The sequence below is a fragment of the Coturnix japonica genome, chromosome 16, assembly GCF_054131305.1.
Source record: "Coturnix japonica strain WE chromosome 16, WE-NBRP24, whole genome shotgun sequence".
NCBI lineage: Eukaryota > Metazoa > Chordata > Aves > Galliformes > Phasianidae > Coturnix > Coturnix japonica.
Window position 1 is genome coordinate 2615715 of NC_140678.1, and position 18674 is coordinate 2634388.

At 62.1% G+C, this 18674-nt stretch overlaps 3 protein-coding genes across 8 annotated transcripts; all 3 read right to left on the reverse strand.

Moving 5' to 3' along the window:
- Nucleotides 1-3746: 3746 nt before the first annotated feature.
- Nucleotides 3747-10793, reverse strand: CILP2 (cartilage intermediate layer protein 2). The gene is made up of 9 exons (XM_015886069.3): nucleotides 10067-10793; nucleotides 9026-9121; nucleotides 8318-8590; nucleotides 7984-8166; nucleotides 7343-7501; nucleotides 6979-7239; nucleotides 6776-6884; nucleotides 6545-6702; nucleotides 3747-6456 (listed from the first exon to the last, which is right to left on the reverse strand). The coding sequence occupies exons 1-9, from the start codon at nucleotides 10125-10127 to the stop codon at nucleotides 4064-4066; spliced, it is 3693 nt and encodes a 1230-aa protein (XP_015741555.2). The 5' UTR covers nucleotides 10128-10793; the 3' UTR covers nucleotides 3747-4063.
- A 126-nt stretch (nucleotides 10794-10919) lies between these two features.
- YJEFN3 (YjeF N-terminal domain containing 3) lies at nucleotides 10920-16556 on the reverse strand. 6 transcript variants are annotated; one of them, XM_015886768.3, is made up of 6 exons: nucleotides 16039-16556; nucleotides 13768-13876; nucleotides 12342-12452; nucleotides 12157-12270; nucleotides 11617-11767; nucleotides 10920-11147 (listed from the first exon to the last, which is right to left on the reverse strand). In XM_015886768.3, the coding sequence occupies exons 1-6, from the start codon at nucleotides 16428-16430 to the stop codon at nucleotides 10936-10938; spliced, it is 1089 nt and encodes a 362-aa protein (XP_015742254.2). In that variant the 5' UTR covers nucleotides 16431-16556; the 3' UTR covers nucleotides 10920-10935. The 6 variants fall into 6 exon arrangements, with proteins under 6 accessions (XP_015742254.2, XP_085373891.1, XP_015742255.1 ...); XM_085517765.1 differs by having other exon boundaries at nucleotides 13768-14179; XM_015886769.3 differs by lacking the exon at nucleotides 16039-16556 and adding an exon at nucleotides 14221-16029.
- Nucleotides 16557-16617: 61 nt separating this feature from the next.
- On the reverse strand, nucleotides 16618-17478 carry NDUFA13 (NADH:ubiquinone oxidoreductase subunit A13). Its single transcript, XM_015886770.2, has 4 exons — nucleotides 17281-17478; nucleotides 17126-17197; nucleotides 16970-17039; nucleotides 16618-16788 (listed from the first exon to the last, which is right to left on the reverse strand). The coding sequence occupies exons 1-4, from the start codon at nucleotides 17451-17453 to the stop codon at nucleotides 16669-16671; spliced, it is 435 nt and encodes a 144-aa protein (XP_015742256.1). The 5' UTR covers nucleotides 17454-17478; the 3' UTR covers nucleotides 16618-16668.
- Between the last annotated feature and the right edge of the window lie 1196 nt (nucleotides 17479-18674).

Sequence of the window (18674 nt, forward strand, 5' to 3'; positions counted from 1 at the left end):
CTGCCTTCCCACCAGGTGCTTCAAGCTGTGATATGACATTTATGCTACCATGGGTTATTGGGTATGGGATGAGAGTATGGGATGAGGGACCCCATATGGGGTGGTTTCTATAGGGCTGGGGCCATGAAACCCCTCTCAGTGCCCTTCCATTGGCACCCAGCCGCCCTATGGATGCTCTACCCCTCACCCCCCCCCCCTGCAAACCCAGTTCATGTTTTTATGCCTCTGATTCACCCGCTTAAAAAACACCAAAACAACAACAACAGAAAGAAGCCAAACTGTGGCTCTGAGATGAAAAAACACCCAACTATGTACCAAACTTTGAGCTCTGAGTCACATTTCTGCCATCTGGAGGAGCAAAGAACCCTGGCAGAGCTCTGAGCTGTCGGCACAAGGGCCCTCAATGCGATGCCGTTGTTATTTATGGGATCCTGAGGGTGAGGGAAGGCCAAAGGGTTCAAAAATAGCCCGAGGACGGGGATGGATGCGTTTTCCAGCATCGGCCCATAGGGAGCAATGGGAGATGGGAGTGTAACGCCTCACACCGGTCTGAAGTGTGACTGCGGGTGGAATGAGGGCAGACCTGGGGGTGGGGATGAGTTTCAAGTTCGATCCAGAAGCTGTTTTCTCACCTTGCACCCGTGGTCGCAATTTCGGGTCACGATCCCCATTGATTTTCACCCACACTTGGGATTGATGGCCCCGTTTGTGGGTTGGGGGGCACAGAGGGCTGTGCTTGTACCCCGGCTCTTTGGGATGGGTTATGAGGTTTGCTTTCCCCGTTGCTCACTGCGTGTTTTCCTCTTGCTCCGGCAGAGCCGCATCTCTTGGCCAGACGGACAGGAATTCTACAGCTGGAGCTGCCATGGGTGGGGACGGAGCTGGCACCTCCCATATTGACACCCCCCGGGGATGCTGTGGGGCAGAACAGCCCCATATTGCCCTCTCCCCCCCCCCTCCCTACAAGGGCAGCCCCATATTGCCCTCTCCCCCCCCCCCTCCCTACAAGGGCACGACCCCCATAAGGACCAAGTGTAGCATAAGGAGAGGAGCTGCTGGGATGCATGGAACACATTTGGGGCTGCAAAGAGTTGGGGGGGGGGGAAGGGGGGACACATGGGGCTGTGCCCCCCCCCCCCCCCCAATGGGAGCAGTGAGGGGCTGAGAGCAGCGTGCAGCTCCTGCTGTTCCCTGCTGCTTTCATCCCTTGCCTGTGTGTTCCTTCCCAGCCTGGAACGTGGCTTTCTCTCCTATTTCGGGCTGGAGTTTTGGCCGCCGTGTTTTGTTATTTCAGTTTAGGCTCCTTCATTATATTTTCCATTATTTAAAAAGAAAGAGGAAAAAAAAAAAAAGAAAGAATAAAAAATAACCATCCCCACCAAATCCAGAAGCTGAGGAGCTGCTTCCCAAGTCACATTCCAGCCCACGGATCCAACCTCTGCTCACTGCCAGCACTTGGATGTGCTTGGGGGCACCCATGGGTGCTGCACCTATAGGGGATGGGGGCTGAGCAGCACTGGGTGCCCCCCAGGCAGGGACAGCGCTGTGCCACGTCAGCCCCATCCCCAACCTCCCCAAAATAGGGCACTTCTGACCTCAAAACCATTGCTTTGAAGCAATGCCCCCCACCCCCCAGGCTCTCCATCCCTCTCCAATCAGTGGGTACAGCACCCTGTCTCCCCCCCCCACCTCGGCACCCCAGAACAGCCCCCAGGTAGCAGCTGTGGTCCTCAGCTGTGCTCTGCCCCACACCACAGTGATGGAGGGGCTTGGGGAGGGGGGGTTATTTTGGTACCCCCGGGGCGGGCGGAGGGTGCGGTGAAGGAGCAGCCGGGATGGGTGTGAGGACACAAGGGGGTCCCGGGAGGGTTTGGCCGCAGCCCCCAGCCCAGCCCTGACCCCGGGAGGGATTCCAGAGCTCGGGAATGCGGGGTTGGGCCGCACACCCAGCACGGACCTCCCGTGCCCGTCCCTCTATGACGGTGGGGGGGGGGGGTAAAGCCCCGAGCGACCACCTCGCAGATCAATCCAGATCTCAGCGCCGGGAGGAGCCTGAGAGCGGTGCGGGACGGTGCGGGAATGAAGCATCAAGGAGCCCCCCCAGGTCCCGCTCGCAGGAGGACGTAAACCAGGAGCCTTCAGGGCAGACTCGGACCTGCTATAGGAATTGCCACGAGCCGCCCAAACATCTTCCCCCCCCCCCCTATTTTCTGCCTTCCTTTTGCCATTTTTCATCCCCTTTTCGTCACACATCGCAGCTGGAGGCGCTTTTCCTCAGCCCCGTGGCAGCAGCTGCCCCCGACCGAGCCGAGCAGACGGCGACAATCAATCCCACTTCGTCCCCATCCCACAACGGCAGCACCCACCGATGTATCCCCCCCTATATCCTGTATCCTCCACCCCCGCCCCAACCTCGGCTGCGGGGACGTGGCTCTGCCCCCCCTCCCGTTGTGAGCAGTGCAGGGGATGGGGTTCACGTCTCAGCTTTTCGGGGGGGGCACACGGGGACTCAACGCTCCCCCCGCAGCATCATCCGACTCGTCCGCGGCATTTCCCCTCCGGGCGGAGCGGCGGGGCCGGGTTTTGGCTGCCGAAGAACCCAAGGGTGGTTTTGGCACAGCCCCCCCCCCCCCCTCCTCCCCCCTCCCCGGGTGCTCCGTCCCCTTTGATCTCGCCAGCGGTAGCATCCAGAGGCAGGAGGAAAAAATGCTTCTGTGCGGCCAAAGCGTGTTTTAAAAGGGAAACATTGTCCCGCGAGCAGGAGGGGATGTTTTGGCCCCGCAGACGGAGCTGTTCCATTACAGCATCCCCCGGGCGGGGCGGGGGCGGGGGGCTGCAGCTCGCCAAGGGGTCCACGTGCTGGGGGATGTCCGCACGATCCTCCCCCCCCCCTTCAACCCCCATCCGCGTCCTGCACGCCGCCTGACCCTGTGCCAGCGGTGCCCCGGTACATAGGGGCAGGGTTTGCTGGGGACGGGGCTGCCACGTCCCCCGGCTATGGGGCTGGTTGAGCCCCCCCCCCCCCAGCACTGCTCGGCAGCCAGCAGCCTGCAGCCGACCCAAGGCAAACAGCAGCCGCCGTGCTGCTGTAATGCAGGACGGGGGGGGGGAACCACGGGGCCAACCCTACTTCGAGACATAGGGACCCCCGGCCAATTCTGGGCACAGTGTGTGTGTGGGGGGGGGTGATGGGGATGTCTGTACTTGCCCCCCAGCTCTGGGCACCCCCAAGGAATCCCAGCAGCCACGCGGGTGTAAACACAACCGTATATTTTGTAATAAATAATGTACAATCCTTCAGTCCTGCCCTCGCCCCCCCACCCCCCCCGTGCGCTGCCCAGCCCTTCGTGGGGGGGAGGGGGGGGGGGTTATGGGGGGGGTCGGAAGAAGCGATTTGGGTTTCTCTTGGGATAATGGAATGTGGGACGAAACACGCGCCCGAGGTCAAACATCGGGGTAGGGGGGGGGTGGGCTGGGTGCAGGAGCAGCGCAGTGCTGGGGTGGGGTGGGGTGGGGGGGTGAAGGCTGTGGGGGCTGAGGCCGGTGCCCTTGTCACCCTGCCCGCACCCAGGCAGGTGCAGGAGAGAGAAAAGAGCTTTTCAATCAAACCCTTGCGGGTTTCCCTTCCCCCCCCCTCAAAGAAACCCCACATTTCCTCACCCACCCCAGCGGCTGCAGCACTGAAGCTGCCCTCAGCCCCTTGCGATGGCACACGGGACCCCATCCCCATAGATCCCTTTCCCCTATTTGCATTCACCCCCGAGGATTTTCTCTTTATTTTTAAATAACCCCCCGAAGGGCCACGTCTTATGGCTGGGGGGAGCACCACGAGCTGCCCCGCGTGGGGCTGGGGGCGAGGGCAGGGGACAGCACCGGGGGTCGGTCGGGAAGCATCTCCTTGCCTTCCCCTTGGAAAGATGTCCCTGGGCAGGGGGGGGGGACCACCCCTATAGGACTCGTCCCTTTGCCTCTCAGCGTCCCCCCCGTCCCACCCCCGTCGGTCGTTATAAATGAGCACGGGTATAAGCAAAGGGGGGAGGAGCGGGATGCGGCGTTTCGGGGTTCACTGCCGAGCCGGGACTCGGCCCATTCTCCTCCGGCTCCCGGGGCTCCGGGGGGTGGGCGCGGGGCTCAGGGCTCGCACTCCGGAGGCGAAGTCCAGCACTTCGGGGGGAGCCCGGCGCAGCTCCCCGGCTCCCATCTCACGCCGGATCTCATCCAGCGCTTCGGCCGGCGATGTCAACAGGCGCTGGAAGAAGCTCTCGCGTCCCGCCGGCCGCTCCTGGCAGGTGAAGGTGACGGCCGTGCCCGCATCCGACTTCATCTCCCTCGAGAAACCATCCGACGTACCATCAAAGCAGCGGCCGATGGCGATCTCCTTGGCCAGACGCGGGTTCTGGTCCGTCACCGTATAGATACCGTAGTTGTGCCCCAACGGATCAACCGGTGCCAGCATGGTGAAGGCGGCCGTGTTGTTATTATCAACCACCGGCGGGTGCCGTGCCAGGTAATCCCGCAGCAGCCCATTGACCGCCGTGCGGCGGCAGCTGCCCTGCGGGATGACGGTCACCAAGGTGCGATCCACCAGGCTCTGGTCATACAGCATCCCGCTGCACTTGAACTCCAGACAGGCCCCCGAGCTGCCATCCCGCATGGCATCCCGCACACTGCGGGCATCACGCAGCCCATAGAGCTGCCCTATGGTGCGGGGGTGGCTGCCGCCCTCGTTGCGGGAGCGCACCATGTATTCCTGTGGCCCTTCAATGCGAACCTTAATGAAGCAGGCACGGAACTCTTGTGGGTTGGGCCACCAGGACAGGTAGTCTCCGGTCCAGGAGGTGAGGTCGCTCTCTTTGAAGGGCACCACGTTGTATTCGTACTTATCCACCTCCACGCGGTAGAAGCGGAAATGGTTGGCACTGACCGGCGCCTCCTCGCACTCCCTGAGGCTGCGGTAGGGGTAGATGGGCCCGTTGGTCTCATCGATGTTATTGGGGTCAGGCTTGGCCACGTTGACCTGGAAGGCTGTTTTCTTGATGTCGGGGTCATCGTGGTCCAGCCGGCGGTAACCCAACTTGTTCAGGTAGGGCTGGGACACCCCAACAGCGTTGGGGTTGAGTTTGGGGCTGGAGGGCACGGCCTCGAGCTCCTCACCACCCAGCGTGGCTGTGATGTACGCTGTGTAGGCATCGGGGCGACGGGCATCGCAGAATGCGGGCAGGCAGGCGCCATTGGGGCCGGTGACCACGCTGTCAAAGCGGCCCCATGCTCGTGGGTTGGCAGGGAATCCAGGCTTGGGCTCCAGGTTGATGAGGCTGATGACCACCCCTTCCAGCTGCTCGTAGGGGTTGAACTTCTCATTGCTGTAGGCCCTGACCTTAACGAAACAACGGCGATCCTCCGGCACGTCCAGGTTGAAGAGTCGCCTCTCGCGGATCTCCATGTTCCCAATGAGGAAGGTCCTCTCCTCCCTCCTCCCACGTCGCTCCTTGGTCGGTCGAAGGACGCCCTCCTCTTCCCACAGCCCAGTCTCAGGGTTCAGGGACCACAGCTTCATCTTCCTCAGGTGCTCAGCCATCCAGATCTGCCCTGCGTCCATCCTCACCTCCACCGGCCCCGTCTGCAGCGCCGTGCCCGAGTCCCCATCCCGAAAGTCCACAGCAAACATGCCATAGGTGCGCAGGGGCACGATCTCCCCATCAGCATTGGCAAAGCTGAGGTCGCTGGAGGCAGCACGAGCCGTGGCCACGTCCCTGGGATCCAAGAAGGTGACGCTGGCTTTGACGGTGCCATTAAAGACCTCCCCAGAGGGATGGAGGAAGGCTCCGGCGGGGATGATGAGCTCAGCAATGGGCTCCTGGCCGCTCGCCTCTCCCAGTGGGATGGCATTGATCTGCCCAGCATCCAACTCCACCGCTTCCTTCTTCCTCATCATCTTCACCTCCTGGTACACCGCACCACCGCGCCTGTCGAAGGGCAGCACCTTGATGGCGTCCACCAGGCGCTGCTGCCGGTCCACAAAGCGAGCCACCAAGCGCTGTGTGTCGGGAGGGACCTCGATGGTGAAGGAGCCCTGGAAGCCAGTGAAGCCAATCTTCTTCTTCCCCAAGTAGATCTGCCCAAAGCGCAGCGGCTCCCCGGTGTCGGCCGCCGTCACCCGTCCCTGCACCAGGACACGGGGCTGTGCGCAGGGCCCGCAGCCACACTTGGCCACCACCTTGATGGGGAGGATGGACCCACCGCAGCGGATCTCCCTCATCTCCATACGTCGCACCCCACAGCAGCGCCGAGTGCCCGCCCCACACCGCTGCCCATCGGCCGGGCTGCCAGCACACGGCGTGGGTGGGCAATGTCCCACATCGTAGTAGCGGGACCCACCGGCGTCCTGTTGGCACTCAGCGGGCAGCTCAACCAGGCTGGGCTCTGGTGCTGCTTTGCAGCTTTGCTGGCCCTGGGCTGGAGGAGAACACAGAGAGGGGTTTTAGGGCTCCTATTCTAGAGAGATCCCGTGCCCCTGCCCCATAGAGACCCCATCCCCGCTCACCCAGCACTGTGAGCTGTGCTGGTGCAGATCGGATGGCCCCGGCCTCGGTGCTGGCCTTGCAGTGGTAGGTGCCTGCCTGCCCCGGTGTCAGCGCCCGCAGCACCAGGCGGCTGCTGTACTGGTGTGCCATCCTGTCCAGCAGTGTCCCATTGTGGTACCTGCAGGGGAAGGGGATGCAGTGAGTGGGGATGCAGTGGGTGCTCCTCATTCCCTCTGCCCACATCCACTCACCAATAGTACTTCTTGGGCACGGGTGTCCCCGAGGCTTTGCAGCAGAAGGTCACCTCCTGCCCGGCCACCCGCACCTTGGGCGTGGGGTGCAGCACCATGTAGGGCTTCTCTGCAGGGGAAGGACCGGAGGGTGCAGCTGTGAAGCCCTCCCTGCTCCCCTCATCCCTCCATAGGGATGTACATCCATGGGGCTCCGTGCTCACCCAGCTTCTGCAGCACGACGTGTGTCACCAACAGCCCGGAGCCGTTGGACACAACAGATGCCAGTCCTGGAGCAAATCCATCCCGGTGGGCACTGACGTTTGCACCGATGTTCACACACAGCCCAGACACACGAAACGCCCCACGGGTGTCACTGCGTGCCAGCAACGTCGGCGGGCGACCCTCCAGGTAGACCCGGGCACCGGGAAGTGCTGAACCAGCAGCGGAGACAACCGAGCCCTGCAGGGTGTGCTCGGGGCAGGCTGCGGGATGGCACGGCCATGAGAGCTCACGGCCACCGGCACCAGCTCGGCCGAGCCGAGGGGAGGACAGGGATCGGCGTCCCGCTGTCCCCAGGGCAGGTACCTGGGCAAGGCGAGGGGGGACACTGCTGCACCTCGGAGGGGTGTCCGGCACACAGCAGCTTGCGGGCGTTCTGGCAGCTCCGCCGGCGGACACGCGTCCCGGTGCTGCCGCAGCTGCGGGAACAGGGTCCCCACGAGCCCCACTCCGTCCACATCGGCTCTGCAGGGAGACGGAGGAACGTCGGGCAGCAGCACCCCAACCCACGAGGATACACCACGCAGCCCCCCCAGCTCGGACCCCCAACCCCCAGCCCGGCCCCCCGGCCCCTGCCAAGCTATTTTTATAAGCGCAGCCCTCTGTGATTGCCATTAAGCCGACGATGTGTTGGCGGGGGCACTGCGCCCGGGCTGTGCCGAGGGGGCGGCCGCTGCACGGATGCGGCCCCTCAGGACGGACCGTGACCCCGCGTGGGGCTCAGAGCCGGCTGGGGGGGGGGGATGGAGGCGTGCAGGGCAGCGCAGAACCTTCATCAGCAGAGCCAGAACGGGAGACCGCAGCCCAGCGCCGACATTCCTGCGGCCGGGGAAGGGCCGCCGCTTGGCTCCGCCGCCGTCTCCTCCATCTCTTTAGGAACAGGAGGCGGCAGGTGGAGCCGTGGGAGTGGGGTCGGGTCCGTGCGTGGGGAGGGGGGGGGGCTGTACCTGGGCAAGGCTCGGTGCTGCACGGCCGTCGTTCCACCGCCTTGCCCCTGCATTTCAGCTCCTTCAGCGCTGTCACAGCCTGAGCGTTGACGCAGCGGCGCCGGCGGCTCTGAGTCCCGCTGCTCCCGCAGGCGCTCCTCGAACAGGGGCTCCAGGAGGACCAGTGAGACCAGTAGATGTGCTCTGTGGGGTGGGCAGAAGGGGGTGACTGAGTGGGGGAGGCTCATAGGAACCCACCGCCCCGGGACCGACTTCTCCCTCGGGATGGTGCCGTCTGGGGACGATGGGCTCTGACCCCCCCGACGTTGCCGTCGGGGCCGGGGTCGGCACTCACCCAGCGGGCAGAGGAAGCGGATGTGGTAGTTGGAGCAGGTCTTGCCCTGCGGCTGCTCCTTGTTGACGCACCGAAAGCCCTTTTTGGGGCTGAAATGCACCACCTCGCCCACGTCCTGGGGCAGCTCCCACTCGGTGGTGCGAGCCTGGATGGCCACCGGCCGAGCGCAGACGCGTCCGCGGTAGTAGAAGCGAATGGCATCCAGGCTCTCGTAGTCGCCGTCCCCTCCGGGGTGGTCAATATTGAACCACGACGTCCATTCAGCCCCTCCGCCTGCATGGAGCCCCCCGTGAGCGCACAGCCCCCCGTTACTGAGCGCACCGATGTGACCCCGGGGTAAGGAATGAGCAGGGACATCCCGGGAGCGGCTCCGTGGGGATAAATGGGGGCTGCAATGGGAAGGATGAGCAGACACAAGCAGCGGGTGCTGTGACACGGGAAGCCTGGGGGTGGCCACCACATCCCTAATGCAAGGGGACAATAACACGGGAAAGTGTGACGTCCCCAAAGGGAGTGGGGTGGAATGGGGGGCACTGCACTGCACAGCCCCTTTGGGTACTACCAGTAGAAGAGTCCCTGCACTGCCCTGGCTGTGGGTCCCCCATAGTGTGTTGTCCCCAGTGGCACAGTGTCCCCAATGGTTTGGTGTCCCCACAGTGTGGTGTCCAACGAGGACTTGGGGGCTGCTCTGTGGTTCCGTGGTCGTACCTGCTGTGTTCATGTCGAGTTCCTCCGGGCTGGGAGCTTTCCAGGGCTTCCCTGGTGCATCGTTCTTGCCAGGCTCCGAGTCGTTCTCCAGTGACTCTGTGGGGGACACAGGGTGAGAGCCCCCGACACCAGCTCACCCCAACCCTGGGGCCGTCATTGAGCCACAGACACTGATGTTGTGCTGTAAATCACATCCCCCTCCAGGCATTGAGCAGGTGGGGAGGGGGGCACGGGGTGGCAGTGGAGCAGAGGCTGCATGCTGGAAATGCTGCCCCGGGGTGATGCTACGACCAGCCCCCAACAAGCAGAGCAGACGCAGCAGGAAATTGGGCTGTAGCACTGCAGCCTGGGGCTGGGTAAGCAGGAAAGCAGGTGACACGGTGGGGATTCACTGCCCGAGTCCCCCCCCCACCACCACCAACAAGGGGTCAGCTCAGGACATCCCCTCTTGCAGGAGCTGGGTGCAGTAATTGGGATTACAGCCATGCAATGGGGATGGACAAACGGATCCACAGAGAGGAGCTGGGATGCACGGGGATGTCTGCAGGACGATGAGCAAAGGGCTGAGCTGATGGACCCAGAGCAGCCTGGGGAGTTTGTGTTGAGCTGATAAAGGTGCCCCGTGGGTGGCTGTCACTTCAGGCAGGATGTGACCACAGACACAGGGTGGGCACCCTATGGAGAGCATCCATCTGCCAGCTGTAATGTCCCCAACCCTTGGGGACACGGCAGAGCCAGGTGGCAGAGCACAGCCAAGCAGTGGGGACTGCAGCACCTAGATTTCCCCCCAGGATCTGTCCTTAGCAGGTGGGACATCCCCCCTCTCCCTCCCCCTCCACCCCAGGGAGGACGAAGCACCCCAATGGGGCATCACAGCCCTGAGCATCCCCTGCACATCCTGCTCTCATGAAGGGCATCCAAGCAGCTTGTCCGACATCTGGCCCTGATGAACACCACCCCCAGCCCCCAGCCCCGTGCTACATCACAACGGGGACCAGCTGCTTCTCTGGGATGCTGCTACAAAGGCTGAGATCTCCTTACCTGCCGCCCCCATGCAGCAAAAGGCGGCGAGAGCCACGAGGGCCAGCAGCAGCCGCTCCATTGCTGCCCACGCACCGCTCCACCCGCGACTGCGAGCTCGGCCGCCACGCAGGTCTATATAGGAGGGCTTTCCCCCTTGCGCCAGCAGACAGAAGAAATCGGATCCTGGCACTCAGGGCTGTCAGCTCCGCCGCGTTTGGCCCCGTGTCAGCAGGGAAACGGGAAGGATCCCTCCCCGTAGAGCCGGCCGCGTACTGCCACGCGCCGCTCCAACCCGGGAAACTTGAGGGCTTGTTTTGCAAAGCTGCTAAAATTGGATGCATTTGGGAATGCAGCTGGGAGGGAAGGGGAAAAATAGATGAAAAAAGGCCCTTCCTCTGAGCTCATGCGGTCAGGGTTGGGGTGCCAGCGCTCCCTGGCACTGCTGTGGATGGGCAAGGCCGGTGGGTGCCCATGCTGTGACCTGGGGCCACGTGTGCCACTGTCAGATGAGACCGTGAGCAACTCACTGCACCCACGGCCCCCAGAGCCCCCCAGGGTAGGAAGGGAACACCCAGCAATAGGCAGAGTGGGGGCATCACCCCAAACCGCGGCCCCAGCCCCAGGTCCCTCTGTGCCCCACATTTAGGCTGTTGGAAGTGGGACTTGGTGGATCACCCACATCATTCTGGGGCTGCAGATGCCTTCTCCCCATCAGCTGGCACAAGCAGCCCCAGTGCTGCCTCATCATCATCCTCACCCTTAATCAAAACCAAGGGTTGCTTAGCCCTGTACCAAGGGGCTGCACCACACCATGGGGACAACACACCATGGGATACCAATGGGGCCCACAGAACCCACACAGACACAGAGCCAGCAGTCCCAGCACTTTATTGGGGGGCACTCAGGGCCACCACACACTCAGTGCCCGGATACTCGGGTGGGTTGAGCTCAAACTTCTTCTGTACATCATAGGGAACGAAGCGACCGGCCACAAAGTGCTGGCGGCCCAGGAAGCGACGGGCGCATTGCTTGGGGGCCATCAGTGACACCAACACATCGGGGCTGATCCCACCACTGCTGCCAGCCTCCACATCCCACCCTGCAATGGCACAGGGATGTGGGGAGGGGGTCCAGAGGGTGGTGGATGGATGGGGATGGGGATGGTGGGGTCTCTGTGGCATCCAGAAGCATCGCTGCCCTGCAGTGCCCCGGCTGCATCTTGGCACAGTGTGGGGTTGTGCTTGGTGGGGATTCACCAGTGGCTGTGCCCAAAGCTCCTGTTTGCTCCTCCAGCAGCAGGGGGGGGAGGGAAGGGAAGTGGGGGGGTGATGGCAATTCCAGGCCTGGCCACCAGACACCCGGGTGTTTGCAAATTACATCATGTCTCAGTTGGTTATTTGTTGGAGATGCCCTGAATGCATCCTCAGCCGTCGGCAGCACTCGGAGTGAACCACGGGGATGCTGCCGAGCTGGGGGCAGTGGGGGTCCCAGAGCTGCCCCCACCCCTCCTACAATGGGGATAATACCTTTCCTTGGGGCAGAAAAACCCACCCTGGGGGTCTCCATACCTGAGGGCACATCCAGGCTGACGATGGGGATGCGGACGTGTTTTAGGGTGGCGAGGATGCCAGCACACGGCCCCCTGCCCTCACCCAGCTCCGCCTCAGCCCCCAGCACTGCATCCACCACCGCATTGTAGGCATCATTGATCAGCTGCACCTGGGGGGGGGGGACACACACACACATTGGGCAGAAGGGGGGTCCCCCAGTTCCCCAGACCCCTCATCCACCCACCCACTCGACCCCAGAGCATGGAAAAGCTGCCAATAGGGGCATCCCTTTTCCCTGCTGAATGGGATGTGCACAGCAATTGCAAAATGCCTTGTGGGGGGAACAAGGGAGGGGGACGTAATGCGGCCAGGACAGCGATTTGAGGTCACATTCCTCCTCCGAGGGAGTCCAACACTTCCAACAACAACAGCAGCCCCAGAGCTGTGGGCAGGGCCAGCAGCAAGCGTGGATCTCACCCCTGTGGATGCTGGGGATGATCAGCAGATCCTTGTAATACCCTGAAGTGCATCAGTGGGGATTGTGGGTGGGGGGCTCACCTCGGTGGGGAGGTAGGAGAGGAAGGGGATGTCCATCTTCTCACACTGAGTGGTGAAGTCCCGGTGCAGGGGATCCAGGGAGCGTTTGGGGTAGAAGATGGTGGGCTCATAGTCCTGCAGAGCAAAGTGGTGTTGGAGCCCATGGAGGAGGAAGAGGAGGAGGAGGAGGAGGAAGAGATACCTACAAAGACACGCAGGTGCCGCGCACACACCAGCCCAATGGCCCCGTTCTGTGCAGGGCCACACACCACCAGCACTGTGGGCTGCTTCCGAGGGAGGGATGGCAGTGGGAAGGCCTGGGGGAGAAGAGCAGGGCATCACTGCATCACCCAGCACTGGGGCATCACTGCATCACCCAGCACTGGGGCATCACTACATCACCCAGCACTGGGGCATCACTACATCACCCAGCACTGGGGCAGCACGAGAAGGGCACCAGGGCTTGGAGGTACCCACGGTGGGGACGTGATGCTGGGTGGCAGCAGGTGGGATGGGGTCAATGCCTACAATGGGATGGAGACAGCGATGCCAATAATGGGATGGGGAAGGTGCCTATGGTGGTTCAGGACCCATATACCCATGGTGGGATGGGGCAGGTGCCCGCAGTGGGTCGGGGCTCCCCGCCAGCCTGCTGGGAGGCGGCCGCGCTCCACATACCAGCAGCCGACGAAGGGAGGCTCTGTTTATCCATTGACAGATTTTTTCCTGCTCACGCAGCCTGGTTTCTGCTTCCATCCAAACCCCGGAGCCCCGCGAGGCACCGCCAGTCCGCAGCCGCTGGACAGACCCCGCTCACCCAGCCCTGGCCCTGCTGCAGTGTTTGGCTGCGGCCCCGGAGCTGAGCTTCCAGCTGCTTTGTGGCTCCCAGGAATGTATTGGAGGGAGCCCAGGGAGGGGACGATGCTGGGGGTACTGCAGGGCTGGGGGCAGTGGGAGCTGTTCCCGTGTCATTCCCAGCCCCATAAGGAGGAGGAGGAAGAAGAGGAGGAGGAAGGTGCTCCCCATTATTGGGATGCTGCAATGTGGGGCCGTGCCAACATTGCCAACCACAGGATGGATGAAGCTCCAACACCCAAATACTTGTGCTCCTCCAAGTAAATCTGTGCCCTGAAAGAAGGGGAGGGCAGAGAGCGGCCCAGACACCTCGAATGGAAAAGCTGAGCCGGGAGTGGAGCCTGCTGCCCTCACGAAGCACAAAGCTGCCCTTGATGCTGCCCTGAGCATCACTGCCTCCCCTTCCCCACCACCAGCACTGAGCAGTGCCAATGCTGGGCACCTGGGAAGGGCTCAGCTTCCCTTGCAGGGAATATAAGTGCCCAGGTGAGCCCAATTCACCACAGGAGGAAGCATTAAACTGGACTGCAAAGAGCAGTGGCAAAAAGTAATAGAGGAGCTGCAGCCCTGGGAATGGTGGGGATGGGGAGAGCAGCGCTGGGTTCTGTCCCTCCATGGGGCTGTTCCCTGGTCCTGGGGTGAAACCAAGGGATGGGATGGGATGGGATGGGATGGGATGGGATGGGATGGGATGGGATGGGATGGGGGTTGCAGAGCAGCCAGCAGTGAAGCCCCCCCCCAAATAAAGGGGGTGCTCAGCCCCACTGACCGCCTCACCTTGGTGACGGCCATGGCACAGGCGTGTCCCCAGATCTCGATCAGCTGCTGCCGCCCAAAGCGATAATCCTCCAGCAGCTCCTTCTCCATGGCCTCTGCCTCCGCTTTGCTGCAGGGCAGCAGCGAGACCCCCATAAACCCCACTCCATCCCCAGCCAAGCAGGGCAGCACAGCGGGGACATCGGCACCATTTCGGGGCACTGGGTGCTCATGGTTTGAGGGGGGAGTTGGAACAGGCTGAATAAAGGCAGTGCAGGGCTCAGGCACGCGCAGCACGGGGTCGTGGTTGCCTTTCGTGCGAGGCACGGCCCTGGCAGCAGCCCCGGGCTGAACGATTGGGCTGTTATATAAAGCTGAACAATGCTGTGGTTGTTCATCCGCTGCCGAGTCCGGGAGCTGGCAGGGCTGGAAGCTTCAGAATTGGACAATAATTGCTCACATCTGTTGGCTCACCTGCGCCGCGGATGGGAACAACATGTGCCGTTTCCAATCCGCTGCCGTTGCTTTTGTTATTGAAGGGACAGGGAAATCTGAGCCCTGGGAGAAACGACGTTGACTCCAGGGCTGTGGGGTGAGATCCCATAGAGAGCCAGCACTGTGCTGTGCCAACACCTGTGGGTGATGTGGGGTGGATGGGGAGACCCGGAGCTGTGGGGTGGGAGGTGGGTCCGCAATGGGACACGGAGCTGATGCTGGGGGTGTGTATCACCCACACCTTGAGTGGTCACAGCTTTAGGGAGGGGACATCAGTGTGGTGCTGCCATCCCTGGGAGCTGGAGGGGGACAGGAGGGGACTCTGATGGGCATTTGGTGCAGGGGACCTCATGCCACCCACAGACCCCACAGCCACCCCTTGGATGTCTGACAAGACCCCATAGACCCTACAGGAGTGGTCATTCTGGCAGACCCCATCCCCACCAACCCTGACAGATCCCATTGACCCACGCCCCCAGGGTGCTGGTTGACCCCATAGACATAGACCCCAGGATTCCTTCAGGCCCCATAAGTCCTCAGTGACCCGTCCATCCTGTCCAACCCTCAACTCATCTCACCCTCATCCCATCCCATCCCATCCCATCCCATCCCATCCCATCCCATCCCCAATACTTTGGTGCCCTCTAGTGAGCCCCAGCCCGGCCCCAGCCCCACAGCGTGGTGGTGTTGCAGGCAAACTGGGGGTCACAGGGACAAACCCAGCCTGGGGATCCCCCCCCCTCCCCACCCCACATTGGCAGCAGCAGCCCCCGGGGGTTGGCCCCACTGCAGCTGTGTTGGCACCCATTGAACAGAAGGCGAAGTTCTGACAAAAATCCGCTCTTTGGATCCAGGGGAGAACATTACCCTTAATTGCTGCTGGCAAAGCACCCTGGGCCCCGGCCCAGGCTCGGTCCCGATGCTTTGGCACCGTCCCCGGGGTGGGGACACACAGGGCTCTGCATCCCTGGCTCACAGCCTGCCCGGGGAGCAGCAGCCCTGCACTCACATCCCCTCCAGCTTTTTGCTCCATGTTCACCATAGGAATGGGGCAGAGCGGGTTGCAGGTGCTGCTCAGATCCCGGTTTGGGACCAGCAGAGCCCAGTAAGTCCCGGTACCACCAGCTGGTACCCCAGGACCTCAGGACCCCACCGTGGGGAGAAGGAGGGAGAGGTACAAACGAAGCAGAGCAGCCCCTCCTGCCCACACTCCCACCTCCTGAACCCCTCCTCAGCCACTGGGGAATGAGCTGAGCCCCACAGGGCATCGGCTGCACCCTGGGGCTCTGCTCCCTTTATCTGCCTCCCCCTCCATGTCCCGCATTGATTCCTCATTACACGTGCATCTCCCCCCCCAACTTTGTGCCCCTCTGGTCCCTCTGCATGTCCCCTCAGCTCCCCACCCCGGGGCTGCTGCTGCTGCTGGAGCCGTCCCCACCGCAGCCATGGAGACCCGGGATGCGGTTGCTTTGGTAACAGCAGCTATTTGGGTACCAGCCCCCTCCACCCCCGCGGCTCCCAGGGCTGGGAGTGAGGAGCCGGGCTGGGACCACCCTGGGGGGACACGCGTAAGGGCTCCACACCCCTGCTCATAGAGGAGCAGTGCAGGGTCCGCTCTTGCTGCTGCGACCCAGAGACCCTCCAAGCACCACCCAAGTGTGTCTGGATCATCAGAGTCCCCCCAGCTCCCCTTCACATCCCGCAGGACCACACCGGGCAGGACACGGTGCAGGTCATGGGCACAGCGGGACCCCTACAGCCTCCCCCGAGGCTCCCGAGGGTCGGTGTGGGGCTCACCTGAGGTAGCGTGGGGGCTCCCGGGATGGAACGGGACCGGAGCTCATGGTGGGCAACGAGCGGGGTGGACAAGAAGAGTGGGATGAGCCCGGAGGGAGCAGTGGCCGCAATGGTCCCCACGGCGCTGTGCGGTGCCGCCCGGTGGGAGGCGGCTCTGATTGCCCCCGCCCCGGGAGCGGCCCCTCACTCCCTCCATCCCCTGCGGGTGGTGCTGCCGGGAGGGCTGTAGAATAACCCTGTAGGCGATGGTGGAAGCACCAGGGGTGTCCCAGCCCTCCCAGGACACAAAGCTTTCCCTCCTTCAAGCACCAGAACTCAGTGGGATTTTCAGCCCTGATCCCTGCATGAGAGAGACCTCCAAACCCCAACAACTGTGATGCAGAGGGACCCATTCCCACTGAGACCCCAGTGTGAGCACTCAGCCCCACTGGGCACTTGGGGGCAATGGCAGCCCCTCACAGCCCTTCCCCTGCTCCCACCATAACAACAAAGCCATGGGGCAGCCCCCCAACCCCACCCAGCACTGCTGCAGCCCCCCCAAGCTTCCAAGCAGGGAGAAAGGAGCGGAGCACACAGAGATCACCGTGTACCCATATAGGTTTAATACCGATCTCCCCATAGAGCTGTCGATTAGACATAATACTGCAGCCCAAACTTCTCGTTGTCCATCTCAGCAGCTGGACGCAGGTAATAGAGCTCGTCCAACGTCGGGGGAACCCAGCGGTCGGTGTGGAACATGGACTCACCAACCTGGGGGGGGGGGGGGGGCACCCATCACAGCTCCACCCACCCAATAGAACCTTCCTATAGGGACCCACTGTGAGGGGCAGGCCGTGGGTCTGGGGTCCCTATGGGTCACAGTGGGTCCCTATGGGAAGGTCCCTATGGGATGAAGCCCATTAAGACCCCCAATACTCCAATAAACCCAAACCTTCCAACCAGGAACATCCTTCATGATCTTGGCCTCCTCGTCCAGGTTCTGCCTCATGATGCGGAGGGTTCTACAAGGGGGGGATCCGTGCTATAGGGTGGGGGGGTCTCATACTAAATCAATACCCCCCCTTCCCCCTATTGAATCCCCCATTACCTGCGATCCGCCTCCGCCTGGAGCAGCGGCATTAAAGCGATACGAGCCTCCAGGTCCTCGATCTGCAGCCGCCTGAGGGTCATGAGGGGGATAAATAAGGGGGGGAAGGCCTAAAGATGGCGGATTGTGGGGGGGGGTGTAGGCCGCGGTGTTACCTGCGCTCCCTGTTCCACTTGATGATGGTGTAGTAACCCAGCAGGAGGCTGCCGATGCCCAGAGCGAAGAGGCTGTAACCTGAAAGGCCTCGGCGGGGGAGGTGCCGCTTGTAATCGATGGGGCCGTAACCGCCCGGTGGGGGCATGTCCTGCTTCACCTTCTGCGCCGCCATCTTGGCAGCGCACTACGTCGCTTCCGCCTCGCGAACAACCGGAAGCGCTCTCTATGGTAGAGGCGCTGCTCCAGAGCGCCCCCACCTCACGCACCTCCCGGCCTTAAAGGGGAAACGGCGCCGTGGAGGACTCGGTGGGCCCCACCCGGAGTGCGCACTCCCAACCCCCCCACCCCTTCCATCCTCCCACCCCACGGATGCAGATCGAGGTCACCCCATCCCCCCCCGCTCCCTTAAGCCCTAATCTCGCCCTAATCCCGCTGCGGCCGTTAATGAGGGCAGATGGCTGCAGAGGGGGCTCCCACTGTACTCGGCTCTGTCCGCTCTGTGACGCCAAACGGGGCGGGTTGTTCCCATTGGGATCCAAAGGCTTTTCCTCCCCGCTCTATGGGGTCCGTGGGTGTGTGCAGAGCGATGGTGAGATGGTGAGAAGGGCTGAGCCTCTGTGCGGCTTCTCGGTTCTATTTGTGAAGATCCACGTGGATTCCATCTCCTCCATCATCCCCTTCCCAGCCTCCAGTATGGGTTGGGAAATGATGGAGATCCAAAGAGCAACTGGAATCCAGCACCACCATCATTGACACCATCACCATCATCATCATCACTATCATTGACACCACCACGGCTGCCATTGACACCACCAACACCACCATCATCATTGACACCATCAGCACCATGGCCACCATCGTGGCTATAACTGCATGACACCATCACCACCATCATCACTAACACCACCAGGACCACCACCAGCATCACAGACACCACCACAACCGCCATTACTGTCATCACCATCAACACCACCATTGACATCACAACCACCATTACCATTGTCATTACCATCAACACCGCCACCACCACCAACATCATCACCACCATCATCACCGACTCCACCATGACTACTGTCACCATCACTGACACCACCACAACCACCATCATCAACATCACTACTGCCACCACCACCGGCACATCACTGCCATCATTGACACCAACACCACAACCATCCATGACATCATCACCACCACCACGACCACCATCAATGACATTACCATCATTGACACCACTATGACCACCAACACCATCACTGACACCATGACCATCATCAATGATATCACCACGACCACCCCATCATCACTAATACCGCCATGACCACCATCACAACCACCATTAATGACATCATCACCATCACCGCCATCAACTGATACTGCCATGACCACCACCATC

Bases quoted from the DNA above. Each gene is read 5' to 3' on its own strand.
- CILP2 (XM_015886069.3), bottom strand. From the start codon at position 10,127: ATGGAGCGGCTGCTGCTGGCCCTCGTGGCTCTCGCCGCCTTTTGCTGC. The intron at 7,240-7,342 runs GTACCTGCCCTG...GCCATCCCGCAG, and splicing joins TCCCCCCTCGCCTTGCCCAG to CCTGCCCCGAGCACACCCTG. The intron at 6,703-6,775 runs GTGAGTGGATGT...CTTCCCCTGCAG, and splicing joins GTGCCCAAGAAGTACTATTG to GTACCACAATGGGACACTGC.
- YJEFN3 (XM_085517763.1), bottom strand. From the start codon at position 16,430: ATGGGTCCCTCTGCATCACAGTTGTTGGGGTTTGGAGGTCTCTCTCAT. The intron at 12,453-13,767 runs GTGAGGCGGTCA...CTTCTCCCCCAG, and splicing joins GTGCCATGGCCGTCACCAAG to GCCTTCCCACTGCCATCCCT. The intron at 11,768-12,156 runs GTGAGCCCCCCA...CCCCCCCCCCAG, and splicing joins TCTCCTACCTCCCCACCGAG to GTGCAGCTGATCAATGATGC.
- NDUFA13 (XM_015886770.2), bottom strand. From the start codon at position 17,453: ATGGCGGCGCAGAAGGTGAAGCAGGACATGCCCCCACCGGGCGGTTAC. The intron at 17,198-17,280 runs GTAACACCGCGG...CATGACCCTCAG, and splicing joins AAGTGGAACAGGGAGCGCAG to GCGGCTGCAGATCGAGGACC. The intron at 17,040-17,125 runs GTAATGGGGGAT...CCCCCCTTGTAG, and splicing joins CAGGCGGAGGCGGATCGCAG to AACCCTCCGCATCATGAGGC.